The following is a 16,044-nucleotide window of genomic DNA, read 5'->3' on the forward strand; positions in this document are numbered from 1 at the left end:
GGAGCAGTGCGGACCACTCGTCCTCCCCCCTCTTCTGCCACGGCTGACTGACTGTTTGGGTTATGGTGTGCCAGCCAGTCTGCCAAGTCTCATTGTCCCGCCCGGATGCTTTGACCGTGTGAACAGACTGCCCTTCCTCCCAGGACCGACTGAGAGTCTGCTCACACTGACCTCTGGCTGTGAAGAGATGACGAGGTGGTGGCAGTTACGTAACGGTTGCGCTGGAGAGATGACAGCGTGAATGCTTCAAGCATGTTTCTGACCGAGCCAGATGCCGAGCGTTTGCTCCAGAGTATTGGGAGCCGAGCAAGCTGAGGTTAGAACGAAGCTGAACAAACGACGCCTCTCGGAAGCAGATGGAGAGAAAAAAAAAAAATGGGTCGCTTAGTTAAGATGTTGAACATGAAAAAGGTACAAGCAAGCAAAAGCCACTGTTACGCACACACACATCAAGCTGCAAGTTTTGAAATTGCCAAAGAAAAATGTGGAACAGCAGCCTCAAGACTGGAAATGCTCAAGTGTGCTTCCTCGTTTTTCTTCTGTCAGAGCGACCGTGGTCACCTCGGTGACACGATGGGTGACATTACCCACATGAGGATGGTCAGTGTTCTGACAAGTTAACCATCTGTGCGGCGAGCGACTGGCAAGGTTTTCAAGACGATAACAGGCATATAAGAGCGAATCAGCCAGAACGGACGAGCGTGTTACGTGATGCGATAAAGGCGCCGGTTGGCGAGGGTTGAATAAATGCCGCAAATATGTCGGAAAGCGCTGTTGTGGCTCCACACGGTTTCCGGGTACCTGGCCATTGAGGAGAAGACTGGGGTTTGTCAGATGACAGCATCATCGACCAATCATCAACCTCAGACCTGGTCGATGCCGACAGTTGTCGCAGGAGCTGGAGAGTCTCATCTCCAGCTGCAAGAGCGAAACAGGTCATCGAGTAGATTATCGAATCTGCGCGTTCATATAAAAATTGATTCCACCGTGCGCTCACGCGCTCGCACGTACCTCCTTCTAGGTTGCGGGACAGTCTCTTGCTCGCGGAGCGCGTGAAGCGAGGCGCCGGGCGGTCGATCAAGGAGCTGGCCTGGCGGGTCTGGGCCTGCGTGCGGCCGCTGTACCGGAACTTGGAGCCCAGGACGAGGAAGCGGCGCGACGAGGGGGGCTCCACTGTTGGAACTCTGAGGGACAGAAACATTCCTTATGAGCTCTTCCAGGCCTCCATTTAATACATTCGTTAAAAAAAAAATTCTAACATTTGAAACAAAAAGGATTTTGCAATCCCTAAAAACTGTTGTGTTGTGCAACCAGGGTCGCAACAACTTCAACCGCCATGTTTTTAAATAGAAAAAACCTTGACGGTTTAAGTCTAAGGTCAAGAGCAGAGGTATCCAGCTTCCTGTGGTTGAACTGACAGGGAGCCAATATAAGGCTTAAGCGGCAGAGGCCTGTTAGCCAATTATCTAGGGGACAGGCAGAGCCTTAAAATGACCTCTGTTGCTGGGCAGGGGATGAAGCAAGAATGACTCCTCACCTGAAGAAGGTATGGTGCTCGACGCAAACTTTCCACAGCTTCTTTGAGGCTTTGTAGTTGGGCAGCTTAAAGCCAATTGTGCTTTCGTACTGCTCCTGCTGTAAGTGAAAAAAACAAATGCATTCAAAATCAACTGATGACTGTATCCTGCCACGCAGTATTACACACATCCTCAGGCTGCGTTGAATCAACGTTATATTATTCACGATAAAATCTAGAAAATTTGGAAGCCTTATTCATGGTCCACAAAAAGAATAATCTACAATCAAAAGCTGAGATGGGGTGTGTAATAACTTTTTTGTATGTAGGTAACACAAATTGATTAAGCCAGATGTTCAGTCACCTTGAAATAGAATCTAACTAGATACAACAAATGGGAAAAACAATAAGATTATAATCCAACAACAACAACATGCTAAATGCAATACTAAGTAAATTCAAATTAAGAACACAAAACACTGGAGAAGGGCTGAAGCGATATGAATTCGTGGGTAAAGCTTTTTAACTTGATTTTAAGTTCCCCACACCACTCCAAGACCAAAGTACCAGACAGGTGGAGCAGGATGTAGGAGAACATATAGGTGGTTCCTATGAGGTAGATTTACCTCGGACGGCCTGATTTTGATGAAGAAGCTGCTGCGTTTGTAAGAGATCTTCAGCACTTTTGGCCAAGGGAAACGGTTGATCCTCAGCTTGTCCTTGTAAACCATCAGACCACCAGAGCAAACCCCCAGTGTAATGTCGATGCCATCGAGATCCTGTAGGAGCAGACGCGGGATGAGAGGGTTAGCAGATCGTATCGCTGCACGCCTTTGCCCCTTCACACCGCACTTCCAGTGAGCGGCCACTGGGAGGCAGACTTTCTCACCCTACAGATGACATTGAGTTGAGGTCGTGGAGTTTATAATGGCATTAATCTCTTCGTTTTTTCTAAAAAGGGGCTGCCATTAATTTTGTAATTAAAAATTTGATGCGGGAAAGCATGCTGTTGCAAAAATAATTACACAAAGCAAATCGGTAAAACCTTAAACTTTAGCCACGTGAAAACCCTTCATTATCACTTTGCACATACAACACTTCTCTAAACAGGTGCCACAATTCAAACCAAAAGCCTACCTTGGCTTGGTGCAGGTCGACTCCATACATGGAAAGTTTCTTGGCATTTTCTAGAAACAACAAGTCTGCCTGGGCTGGATTCATTGACCTGAAAAAGCACAGATGTCACAGAGGTCTTTACAGAGATACGTTTTATTATCAGGGTTATTTTAAGGACCTGTCAAATCATCCATTATGAGTCCTTCACAATTCGTGCCTGCTGAATTGTGATTTCACAAAAAAAAAAGATATACTATTGTAGCTACAATAAAGCCCATCCCGGTTTGATTACCTGTACGTGCGGTGCAGCTCCATCACCTTTTCCTCCAGCTCTTTGTTCTGTCCCGGGGCCAGGCTCAGATCCTTAACATAATCTGTCCCGTGGAGCTCCGGGTCATACTCTCCCAGCTCCGACTGGGCCGTGTAGGAGCCCAGCAGGGACAGTGTGACAAAGGAACAGGGAAGAACGCCATGGATGATGTCCTTCCTCAGCTGGAGGCACAGAAAGTACCTGAAGAAGATGTAAACCAAATGTTACAAATGGGCCTTCCAGCACCTCCAACGCACACCTAATAACACATTCTATCTCACAGATTAAGCAGATTCCCCCCCCCAAAAAATGAGGAATGATTCCTTTAACACCGGAGACGTTCACCTGGTGAGGTCTTCCGTGAGCTGCGCTGGATCAGGAGGGTAGAACTTCACCCCGAACGCAAACTCATACAAACCACCGGAAACCTGTTTCCTGATCTCTTTGGTGGATTCCAACCATGTCTGTGGAAATTCGGAAGAAATAAAATGAAACGCTGCCCCCAGCCGCTTTCTAGTGCCACGTAAAATACCTAATTTTGCTCTTGCAGAGCGACTGAAACAACGGGAGAAGAAGAAAAATAGAATGCAGCCTACTTTGCTCTCCGGGGTTTCCAAGGTAACGAGGCCAAAGTAATCTCTCTCCAGCAGGTTGACATGGTCGCACACCTTAGTGAGGAGCTCCTGGACTTTAGCATGTTTCTGCATGAGAGAGAGATAGAGAGGAAGGTAAAGGGATGTTCTTCAGTCTTTACACGAACACAACATGCTGTAATCTGTGAGGTCTCTTACGTCGAGCTCGCACTCAAACTGAGTGTCGTCCAGTAGAGTGACTTTGCATTGCATTGTTTTCGAACGTTTGGAGGCTTTGGCCTCTTCGGTCTTCTTCTCAGTCTTTTCTTTCGCAGGCTTTTCCTCCTTCGCCTCCTCTGTCGCCGCCTCCTTCGCCGCCTCTTCTCCTTTGCCTTCTTGCTCCGGTTCTGCGGCTTCCTCCTCCTTTTTCTCGGCCTCCTTCGCCGTTACTTCTTCAGGCTCCTTTTTTGTCTCTGCTTCTTGCTTTTTTTCCTCTGGAGCCTGCAGACAAAAGTCAATGCGTCAAATTGCTAAATTTGTCAGATACAGATGAAAACAATGTGGGAGGATTCAGATTCATTATTATGATGATAGGGCTATTATTAAATAGGACTACAGACGTTAGTAAAGAGCTAATATGCTGTAGCTGCGGCTTCTTTCTGATTTCAGACAAGCATGAAACATGTTTCAAGCTTTCAGCTCAAATCAGCATCGTTACTTTTGCTGAGCAAGCTGTCCACGTCATAAACTATTCATTAGAAAGAACAAAACACATGTTCTTCCACTACAATCCAGTCTGCTGTGTGAATCTGAATATGCGAGAGCTGCGTCTTTTGTTTAATCTCACTCGCTAACAATTAAAGAATTTTGTATTAGTAATTTTCTGTGTGCAGAGCATGACTGGACGAGATCGACGACAACTTCAGATCCCCCCCTTTATTTAATATAATGCGACAACCAGCGGCTGGAGAATGGTGGAGCTCGCCGTGTGCAAAGACACACACCTACATGCACCTTGAAAGACCACCGATTGCTTTGACCTGCTTTATCTCCTTTGTTTAATCAGCACAAACAAACAGTGTAAAAAGCGCAGGGAGGGAATGAATGTGCGTGACTATTTCCTGGCCTGGAGCAGCAACCTCCTGTAATCTTGTTATCACAGTGCCGACCAGCAGAAAATGTTCTCATTTCTTTCTGCTTTAAAAGATATTGGTAGACGGAGTTTGTTCCCTTCGCACTTAGTCAGACGAGCCGTTTCTCCGGCGTTTCCACTCTGTCTGCTGATCTGTGCCAGAAGTGGAAACAACCTCCGCATCCAAGTTGTGATAAGAAAGCAAATTAGAGGTGCAATGTTTGGGAGGAGGGCACCCACCGGTGTCTCGGCGCTGCTGATGGAGTGCTGGTCAGGAGCCTGCTCGGCCTCCGGCTCGGTTTTAAGCTCCGGCTCCGGAGCTGCAATCGGTGCTTTCACCTGCTCCTTTGGCCCCTTCACCTCCTTCTTTCCTTTGTTCTTTGCCTTCTCTTTTTTCTTCCCTTTCTCCTCTTCCTTCTGTGGCTTTTCTTTTTTCTTCCCTTTCTCCTCTTCCTTCTGTGGCTTTTCTTCTTTCTTCTCCTTTTCCTCTTCCTTCCGTGGCTTTTCTTCTTTCTTCTCCTTTTCCTCTTCCTTCCGTGGCTTTTCTTCTTTCTTCTCCTTTTCCTCTTCCTTCTGTGGCTTTTCTTCTTTCTTCTCCTTTTCCTCTTCCTTCTGTGGCTTTTCTTCTATCTTTTCCTCTGCATTCTCTTTCTTCGGTGCCTCTTCTTTCACCTGGCCCTCCTCTTTCTTTTTCAACTCCTCTTTCTTTTTAGCCTTCTCGTCGTCCTTCTTTTTGTTCTTTTCTTCCTCTTTCTTCTTCGCCTTTTCGGCCTCTCTTGCCTTTTCTTCCTCCTTCTTCTTGGCTTTTTCTTCCTCTCTCTTCTTCACCCTTTCTTCTTCCTCTGCTTTCTTCTTTGCTTTCTCCTCTTCCTTCTTCTTTACCTTGTCCTCCTTTTCTTTTTTCTTTGTAACTCGCTTATCAACTTTTTCCTCCTCTTTCTTCTCAGATACGGCCTCCTTCTCTTTAACCTCAGCGGTCTCCTCTTGTTTGTCTTTTATCTCCACCGTTTCCTCCTTTTCTACAGCTTGTGAGGCTTTCTCCTCCTCCTCTTCCTTTTTCTCCTTCTCTTTTTTCTCCTCGTCGATTTTCACTTTCTCCTCACTCTTTTTCTCTGCTTTCTTCTTGGCTTCTTTCTTTTTCTTTTTACTGCCCCTCTTCTCAACCTTCTCGTCTTGTTTCTCCTTCTCCTCTTTTTGCTCTTCCTCCTTTTTCACTTCTTTTACTCCAGATGTTTCGTCCTCTGCTTTGGCCTCCTTCTCTTCACGCTTCACGCTTTCCTTCTTCTCCTCATCCGGGGCGTCAACTTTGCCCTCCGCGTCCGCCTTTTCCTCACCGGCTTTCTCTGCCTCGCACCCCTCTCCCTCGGAGCACTGCGAGCGGCGATTAAGGAAGGAGGAGAAGAGGCGAGACAGGCCTTTGCCAGCAGAGGTGCGGGTACGGGGCTTTAGCTGCTCCTCCTGAGGGGAGGTGGGCACGTCGGCCGGCCCCGGCTCAGACGCCTGCTCCTCGGCCTTCTTGCTCGACGGCCCTCCCTCCGGTTCGGACGCCGCCGCCTCCGGCTTCTGGTTGTTCTCGGGTTCGGGTTCGGAGCCGCTGGCCTTCGGTTTACCCTCGGTGTCGGCCTCGCTCACTGCGCTCGCCTCTGTTGTCATGGTAGCCACTGGGAAGAGAGTCAGAGGTGGAGAAGAGTCACATGGCCGTACAGTATGTGACATGTGAGCGCACGGCATGAATATACTTTGTTTACTAGAAAACATCACACACGGAGGTGCCAGTGAATTGAATATATGGATTTGCACAACACTAAAACAGGAAGAAAAGTGAGCTGTTGTTTATCAGCAGAACACTAATGTTCATGTCGGAGGACTATGACACGTACAAAGCTAAGTGAACAACTTTTTTATGACTATTTAAGAAAAACATTGTGTCAATGAATAACTTTTGGATGTTGTGGTCGAACTAATTGTGATGGTCCCCATCTGACACATTATAGGTCACATAATTAATTGATTCATGAATTATATGCTAATGGAGTAGAAGAAAAATAAATTATTCTATCATGCAAATAAGTCAATCTAGATGCATGCTCATCACGCTCACTTACAGCTGATGCTGTAATCAGGAGTAAATGTACAATAAGTTCCTGCCACATGTTATTGTACGTTGCCTACTCAAAGCGGCATAAATGAGATTTATTCCATAAAACACAAAGCCAACTGCCGCCCACGGATTACATGCTAACTCAGACACACATACATCACCGCACAATAGCCCTCCTTGTTGAAGAGTGCGTGTGTGAGGGCGCGCTCACAACGCTTCCTATCACAGACTCATTAAATCTCACGGACACAAAGGAGGCATTCTGCTCCCGAGCGGCATATTAGCACCGCCGGGTTCGTCCTCGGCCGGCTCTCCGTCATCCGCGGCACTCGGCACAGGCGACACGGCCATTTGTATGATACGGTACGTCAAATGGTCATTAAATGAGTTTAGATGGATGGTCCTTAGTGAATTAGGTCAACGTGGGTAACACATGTAAAGTAACGACCCAGAGAGCTTTATCAGTATCGGACTCCAAAATACTGTAGAGCCAAGCAAATATGTTACAGTCAGGTTGAAAAGCAAAGACGGTATCAATATGTAACAAGAACATTTGCCAATGATGTTGCGATTCAGTCATTAGAGCTGCTATCACTAGTTGGTTAGTTCCTGAAAATTGTTGTTTCAAGCAAAGATATCAACAACATGAGCTTTTCAAAAATATTTCAACCATTTCATATATTCTGTTTCAGGGTGAATTTAAGATCTTTGACTTTTTCTGTTGGTCAGACAAACTGTAAAACAATGAGACAGTATTCATATTTACATTATATAGACTAATTACTGAATTGATTCATCAAGCATATAATTAGCAGAATAACTATTATTTTGTATCCATTGCTTAATGTCAGCCAACTAACCACCACACAGAAAAAGAGCCTTGGCGTTTAATCAACGTGTCTTTAATTCCCTAGTTTGGCAGCGAGAGGAGAGATCTGGTATATATAGAAACTTCTAACCGGCTGATTAAATCGCTCCACTGACTGCAATGCTGTGCAGAGATCATGCAAGCCGCTACAACTAACCCTCAGCAGATCACATCACAACCGATGGTCGTCTTCAGCGAGACCAATTTGCCCCCTTTCTTCACTGGGCATTGTCTAATTGATGACTAATGCGGCTGTGTTTGCGTCTTCCATATGTAGCTCAAGTCCCACTCTGCCTTGTGGAGAGTGGGGGGAAGGGAGGGGACGCTAGACAGGCAGAAGGCGGGCGGGCCGACCTTCCAGATGTACAGGGCCGTCCCAAAGGGTGCAGCCAGGCCCTCCATACCATACACTTCCCACTGGCTCTCCAGGACAGCAGGAGGGGAGGAGGGGGTACGCACACAGACCAAATCCTCTTTAGCCCTCCCTTTGTTTGTGTCCAGTGACCAATAACTGTGCTGCACATTAGAACTAATCCTGCCTGCCCTTCCCCCCACAAGACCCCCCATAGGCCTGTTCCCTAGGTCACACACACACACACACACACACACACACACACACACGTATGCATCAACGCTCCCGGGCTCCTCTGGGTCTTTTAATGCTCTGTCATCTCAATTGTGATCGTCAGAACACTGACATGCCTCTAATGGACCAGCTGAGCTTGTGTCTGCTGCCTCCTCTATTTTGTGTTGCCCATCTAACATCTCTGCTATCAGCCAGCTGAGCGGGACATTTGGGGATAGCAGGCGCCAAAAACCGTCTTCAAAAAAGCTGCATCAATCTCTCATAACGTGATGCACATTTGTTTTTTGTTGTCGAGGTAATCTGATGCTGAATGAATGAATATTGCTGTACTGTAATAAAAAATTAAAAGAAAAAACCTGCCCTCGATCCTATATAATTAGTGTCCCTAATGAGCTAAATTATACATGAAGTAGGCCACCCTCTGGCAGGAGTGAGCTCCCAGAGAGCTGCTGGCTAACGCGGCGCTGGAGTAGAATTAGGATTTGATTTAGAGGTTCTGTGAATTGCAATTGAATTTAATGTTCCTAGAGGACGATCATTTGAAATTGGATGAGACTCAGTACATTGCACTCTTTGCACAGGTAAAGATTGTGTTTGACTTGATTTTACGAGATCCTATTACTTTGAAAAAAGGATGGCCAAGTGACCTGCTATTAAGGCCAAAAACTTGCAAATGAATCAAGGTAAAAATTTAAAAAAATGTAATTCAGAAATGTGTCCAGCAACCAAAACCTGTTTGCGATGAAATGAAAGTAGAGGGCTGAATGGAGGAGAGCTTGCACAGTGTACATAGGTATATAAATAGCTACATGTGCTCAGGATGCAGGGAGTCATTAGCCTTTACAGACAAGCTCATATCTATTTATGCTCACAGCGCGCTGCACACAACACACAGTTGCACGTGTGCATACAAGCGCAAATTCAAACGTGATCATGTCTTGGAGACAGCAGAGGAAAGCCTGCATTTTTCTTGCTGCTGCTCGCCAGGTGAAAAGTAACATGAGCTTGACAACAACATCACCATGTGGAACGACTAGGACAAAGAGAAAGCATGTTTCCTGGGTACTGAGAGTAGGCTTAAGGAATTAGAAGGAGTTTACAGGTAATCATCCTCCCAAGTGACCAAGCAAGATTATCTCCATCTATCTACCTGCCCTGCAGTATCTGTCTCTCTCAGATCGGTCTCACTGAGTGTGCGTGCATCCGTGTGTTTAGGGGGGGTGAGAGAGAGAGAGAGAGAGAGAGAGAGAAAAGCAGAAGCCTGGCAGAAGCACAGTAGCGATCAGCTGTGCTGATTCATGGTTTCGTGAGGAGCCCCGCCTACCTGGCTGCAAATCAACAGAATTGAACCGAAAGCCCAGATATCAGTCCCCGGGCCACATGGTGACTTAACCTCTGGGTAAACACAGGCACACATGCCAAAATACACGCCAACACGTGCCCGGGCAAACTGTTTGTATGTTCAGTTCATGGACGCAAGTCTGCCCAGCAACATCGGGAAAAGGGGCAGGCACTGAATATTTTATCATTTAGGTTATTACAGTGCACGTATCTGCTTCACATTTAACAACACTAAAGTGTAACATAACACTAGTTTACAGAAAGTTATTCTTCTTTGATTCTGCAACATTCATTGCACTCAACAAAAAGAGCTATTTGCCTATGAAAAGGTTCACTTTAGTCACTTCCTGTCCCAAACCTGGCTTAACTGATCGATACACACAGATGGTGTGTGTGAGGATGACGCTGTAACTTGAACCGACATGGGAAAAGAATGAAGGAGCCTGATTGATTTACTGTGGGTAACCTGAAAGCCATTCTGAATCCATCTCCAACATCAGCTCAACCAAATCCCATTAGAAGAATAGTACAAATGTACATTAGCGCACATTATGAAGGAGGGGTTGTTTTGGATAATGGACGGATCACTTTAGAAGTACTGTTTCATGAAGTAAATTAATTACATTGAAATTCAAATACTATCATTTTATGCACATTATAAAATGCATCTGTCAATGTTTTTTAAGCAAGGAAAACCTCACAGACGCCATAATTTACGAAGGGAAGAGCAGACAAAATACTATGTGTGCTCCTTATTGAGTAATGCACACACATCAAAGTCGTATTCTAACTGCACGAATGCATCATAACTCCCAAAAGAGGATTAACACCAGCAAGCTCTTCAAGGGCCGCGGTGACCTCACACAGCAGAACAGAAAACATCCTTCAGCTGCTCTGTATTCACAACACTAGCAAATCAGCTTTACAGGAGACCCCGGGCTCTGTCATTTTTTTAAAACTTATGTTGCGATGGCTTGTCCCGATGCATTAATGTGTCCATCTCGCCCTCAGCCTGCCCACGTCATATCTGCAGCGCTTCATAAAAGATTATCTGACTGTAGAACAGATCCATCAGTAGCATCAATGGAGAGGAGGCTTATTGCATGAGTTTCTCTTAAGCGCAATGTGGGTCGCAAAGGAACCGACACACATTCACATATTGGGATATTTTTAACCCGTGGACTCTTCTCGGGGTAAAAGACAGTCAGGCAGAAAATAAAATCAGAAAAGGGATGCCTCTCATCTCTGCAAAGGCGTAAAACACAGCAATATTATTGCAGACGCATTAATAAAAATAGCTGTAACGCACCTCACAGAGAAGATTTGGAGAGCAAAAGCCCCCGGTTACAAAGAGCATCATGTACAACTAAAAAATGCCTAACATGACAATTTATAATATGACATCAAATAATTATTATAATGCTATATCAGCATTGGATATTATCAGACATCTATATTGTACTTGTGAGGCAAAAATGAAAAAAGAAAATGTATTTGTTCGCCCCCCGTATATTAATAATTTATCACTGTAAAGCCGCGTCTTCATTAAAAGACACTTTAAAAAGCTGTACATCTTCCGAAATTCTAAAAAGCGTGCGCCCTCTTTTATCAGACGAATAACTCGCATACTGATTCATTTCTACAAAAACAACCCGCACGAAGAGATCCCATCTCTGCATCCAGCGCGGAGTACTTGTGATTAATGGGGACGTTAGAAAACTTAATTGTGCATTGTACCGGCTAAATATTTGAAATGTGCTTCACTAAATCATCGCGTGACTATCGCACGGCACTATAACCGAATGAGACTTCGAATAGCAACTATTTTTGTTTTAAATAATCCGTGCAAACAGTTGTTGGCTGCATCGGGCCAACGTGCCAGGGCATTTAAACAATCTGTGTATGAAAATGGCGCCGAATGTGCAACAACACAAATAAACACCAACTCATCTCCAACGCCCGAGAAGTAAACACCTTAAACGTGACTTACCTACTCTGGGATTCGCATCAATGGGGAAGCAAACTGCACAAAATCCGACTAAATCTTTTTATTCAGCAGGTTCGCAGGAGAAACAATGTTGCGGAGCGACGCATGCTTTGTTGTGCTGAAGGTGTCCGATGCTCGTAAAGGGGCGGAGCCTGGCGGTGAGGGGCGGAGTCTCCCGGTGAGGACTGGAGCTGAACGAGGTGAAAACTTTCATACACTGCTCATCAGTGAACGCACTTTATGGGCGCCTTTGTTTGAACGCGAGAACAGGCCGCGGCAGTCTAACATTAAAAAGACAGGGGGAAAAATATATATATATAATTTAGTTTTCTTCTTTATATAATTAGTAACCTCAAAGCGTTCAGATCGGTAGAAACAAATGGCATGATTCCTATTAGTGTCAGTGAATTCTCAATTTAAAAAAGGTTTTTGCCGTACATTCACAGCGTATCACTATCTTGCCACAGCACCTTATGCCTCGTAAAAAAGTCTCTATTAGGTGTGGAGGGAGGCGGGCCAAAGAGTGCAATCACTAACACAGTAAAGGAGCGGGAGGGAGGCATCGAGGCTGCTGTGGCAAGACCAAACCACTGGGCCAGTTACAGTTGATTAGAAACTGAAAATACGTCTAACAGGTCAATAATCTCTAAAACCAGCACACACACAGACGTACAGACGTACAGACTAGCTGTCTTCATGGACCCCGACATGGTCCCCACCCATCTGCCTGACCCCATTAGGGCTGTACGGCTCATATGCAAAAAGGGAGGGGTGGTGGGGGGGGGGGGGGGGGGGGGTTCATTATTCTCAAAGCTAAACGGGTAAGGCATGTCCATGTGGCACGCACAGCAGGGCAATGCATTTTCAAGGCAATTCATTTGAGAAAAAAAAAATCCTTACCAGCAAACAGCTGATTCCGTAATTTGTGTCATAAAATCCAAGAGAGATGTTACGAGGAAAGGGAAAAACCAAACAAAAGAAACAGAAATCGCTCCTTTGCACAGTAACAGTCGCTTATCATGTTTTTTTTCCTCCTGCCTCAGACTTTGATCACTGAACAGCGATGACACATTAGCAGCACCCAAACTGGTGGTGTTACACATTAACTGCAGCGAAGCGCATTGACAGGAAGAATCCAACGAATCCCAGAAAGGGAGGACTTTCGGATACAGTCATTTGGGCTTTTTGCCTCTTCTTTGGATTGAGATGAAACGATCTAGTCGGACAGATTAGGAAGAGCAGGGGCGGTGGGGAGGAGGGTACGGGCGGGGCAGAGAAACAAAGTGTGCACGAACTACTGGCGTTGCCTTCAGTTGCTTAGGAACCCCTGCCCTGCCGCCTCGTGCACGGAGCAGGTGTCGCGTTGGACCCAGGAGAGGGAGGAGAGACACGGCCAGGAGGGAAGAAGAAGAGCAGCATTTACAGAGCCCCCACAATCCCCTGAGACAGTGACAGACTGCAACCGCAGACTCAGAGACGACCCACCTCACACGGTGGACACGCCCAAATACAATGACGCACACTTTTCCCAGTCACTTCCTCGTCTGCTCAAAAAGGCACGGGCCCACACGCACACGGAGCAGGGCATTACTCCAGCCGAGTGCATCGGGGTTATGTTTGTTTGGAACATCTTTATCCCTCTCTGGCTACGTCCCTCACTGGTTATATAATGTTCCATACCCCCTGCTACCAAAACATCTCTCTTTGACTCTCAATGCTGCATCGGAGTGAGCACACAAGCGCGCGCACACACACACACACACACACACACACACACAGAAGGACCACACCGCCTTTCCTTCCGTATCTTGTGTAAAACAAGTTGCTCAGCTTTGATTATTATTTAAATATGGATTCTGAGTGAGTGTGATGGAGGCCTGTTTTTTTTTTTATTGTCGCCAGTAGCGGAGCTCTCAAGAGCACTAACAGGATTGATGGTAACAGTGCATCAATATTCATAAAGCACCATTATGTTATGAAAAATTCATGAACCAGCAATGTTCCATGTTTCTGGTGCTTTCTGCCAGCAGACATGTTGCCCGTCCTTCTTGTCCTGGGCCAAGTTGGAATAGTCACTTTCGTGCACATCTTGGAGGATATAAATTGCACAGCATGATGGTTCCTACCGAGTCAGGACTTTATATTTTAGATCAATAGCATCATGTGTGATTAGTCAATGCAGAGGATAACTTTCCAAAAAAAAAGAAAAGGTCATGGATTTCTAGAAGCTGGTAAAGCTGCCATAAATATTTGCTAAGTGATGAGTCAGAATGGAAATTAAATGTTCATTTTATACGTATACTTGGATGTCATCTGATATTATCGTTAAAAGCACAGTACGGAGCCCTGGAGCTCAGAGTACATTGAACAGATTATGGCTGACATTCTAGGCCACCTAAGTACATGCTACATTGTGTTTGATCATCTGCTGCTACTGTAAACGAGGCTTTTATTAGTTTACACTGCCACCTAGTGGAGATGCAGGAGAATAGACTTTTCATATGCAGGCGGCTCCAAATGTTAATTACCCAAAACACATCTTCACATATTAAACATTTGAATGTAATAACAATTATTATATGTTTATCTACACTGCATACAGTGCAATTATTGTTTAAAAAAAGAGGTGTACTTAAGTTAAATAAGAAAACAACTAAATGCTGATAAAGTGGCTATAGCTCAAGGTGGATTACTTGTTGTGAGAAGAGGGAATCCCTGCTAATTCTACTGCACGTCAGCACAGAGGAGTAAGACATGTGTTCATGGGAGATAAAGATGTGTTGAGGTCCAGTTGACTCGGGGTGACACCGTCACTCTGCCCCTCCCAAAACAGGTTAACAACAGCGGGGACTGTCATTTCAGTGACCAGAGGTCTCATTAGGATCCCCTTACACGCTATTTTTCAGATTAGTTTGATGCTGAACGTTGACCGCAATGTTGTACGTTTTATCTTTTATAAAATAAAATGCAAAAGTAAAGATTTATTCTTTAATTCTCTCTATCACCAATGATGACTTATTTGAACTGTTGCACTGTATAGATGGTGGTTAATTCAGGGGGATTTGTTTATATGTTTTATATGTTACGGTAATAATAAAAAGGAGCAAAACAGCAGCTCACAGTCCTGTGATACATTTGTATCATAACTTAGTAGATGAATGTACTCACATGGACGTTGAAGTTCGTTGTAGGTGATCACAGACCCGGGGCAGAAGGTGGGAGGGGGGGAGGGGAGGAAAGAGTGTGTCAATTCAGTAAAAAAAATACTTATTAGTAGGTGACAGCATATGTAGGAAGTTTACACAAACTGGTCAAAAAGGTCGCAGCGCATCCGATGAAAACAAATGTACAGCAGCCATGTAGAACTTACTTACTGAACGTTGCGCATAACATCTAGGACCACATATCTAATCAGAAAATTTATATTGATTTAGTATAGCTCATGATAGCATTATGCTAGCATCCATAAACAGTGCAGACGGCAGAGTTATCGTGGACCCAAGTCAGCCCTTCAACTATTAAAAATAGTTTCCGTCAAAACAAACAGATGATCGCACTTGGCGTCACTTCCTCTCGGATCACCAACCTGCTTTTAGCTTCCACCGTGTGGCCTCGTTTAGGAGAATTTCGCGAGGTGTCTTTGCTCCATTACTAAAGCATTTGGCCCGAAGGTCTGTCTGCACAGCAGAGCTCCGACGGAACACGTCTGATATCTACTGTCGGTGGTTCCTCTGTTCGCCAGTCAGGCTAAACAGCGCACACATGGCTGACATTAATCCCTCTAAATACGGAGCAACGAACTCTCACCGAACTGCCGCTCAGCCACTGTGGCGAATAACACATATACATTTTTTTTTTAAAAGCCTCTTTGCAGGAAGACGTGCGCGAAAACGGCAAACGGCGTCGCGCTTGAGCCGGCGAGTCACATACCTGAAGGGGGGGACGGGGTCTCGTTTCCTCCACCTTTAGTTGGGTGTCATAGTTGCCGCCGGGGCTCCGCGGAGAGGCGGTGTCGCAGCTGCGATGACAAAGCACTAAGTGGCGATGGGTGGAGATCGGAGGTGTGTGACAGGGAGCCTTCGCTCAGGATCAAACACCACAACATATATGAGTATGTTACTCAGTATTAGTAGTAATATACTCAGTATGAGTAATATACTCATATGTATGAGTAAGGGATGCAAGTTCGTAAACATGTGTACGTCGCATTAAAATGATTGATGCATGTTCATGATGATACAGCTTGTAGTGTATTTGAGCAATATACTGCTGGGTGGCTTAATCTAATATGGTAACAAGCCACCGTTGATTAGTTTATACTATTTAGTTGACAACAACCTCAGAACGACATGGATGTATTTGAAAGGGGTGTAGAGCGCATCTAGTGGCAGAAATGGTCAAATCAGGTAAAGTAGCTCAAAAAGTTCGCCCATGTGAAGCCTTCTTAGTTTACCACCGTGGAAGTGCTCATAGCCGTGAGTGATGATGTACTGGTAATCTCTGGGGAGGCAAGAC

At 45.3% G+C, this 16,044-nt stretch overlaps 1 protein-coding gene across 23 annotated transcripts in view; it reads right to left on the reverse strand.

Annotated features, from left to right (window-relative positions):
• Positions 1 to 15,504, reverse strand: part of LOC120810753 (protein 4.1-like) — a 29,353-nt gene extending 13,849 nt beyond the window's left edge. For 16 of the 23 annotated variants that reach the window (XM_078095152.1, XM_078095146.1, XM_078095142.1 and 13 more), the window contains exons 1-10: positions 11,537 to 11,720; positions 4,887 to 6,307; positions 3,734 to 4,015; positions 3,539 to 3,643; positions 3,288 to 3,406; positions 2,925 to 3,143; positions 2,654 to 2,741; positions 2,143 to 2,295; positions 1,538 to 1,635; positions 1,012 to 1,184 (exon numbers count right to left, since the gene is read on the reverse strand). In XM_078095152.1, coding sequence (XP_077951278.1) covers positions 1,012 to 1,184; positions 1,538 to 1,635; positions 2,143 to 2,295; positions 2,654 to 2,741; positions 2,925 to 3,143; positions 3,288 to 3,406; positions 3,539 to 3,643; positions 3,734 to 4,015; positions 4,887 to 6,307; position 11,537 — 2,659 coding nt within the window. In that variant the 5' untranslated portion in view covers positions 11,538 to 11,720. Of the gene's footprint in view, positions 1 to 1,011; positions 1,185 to 1,537; positions 1,636 to 2,142; positions 2,296 to 2,653; positions 2,742 to 2,924; positions 3,144 to 3,287; positions 3,407 to 3,538; positions 3,644 to 3,733; positions 4,016 to 4,886; positions 6,308 to 11,532; positions 11,721 to 12,429; positions 13,044 to 14,697 lie in introns of those variants that run through there. The other 7 variants (XM_078095153.1, XM_078095151.1, XM_078095137.1 and 4 more) reach the window with 5 other exon arrangements.
• Between the last annotated feature and the right edge of the window lie 540 nt (positions 15,505 to 16,044).

The sequence above is a fragment of the Gasterosteus aculeatus genome, chromosome 20, assembly GCF_964276395.1.
Source record: "Gasterosteus aculeatus chromosome 20, fGasAcu3.hap1.1, whole genome shotgun sequence".
NCBI lineage: Eukaryota > Metazoa > Chordata > Actinopteri > Perciformes > Gasterosteidae > Gasterosteus > Gasterosteus aculeatus.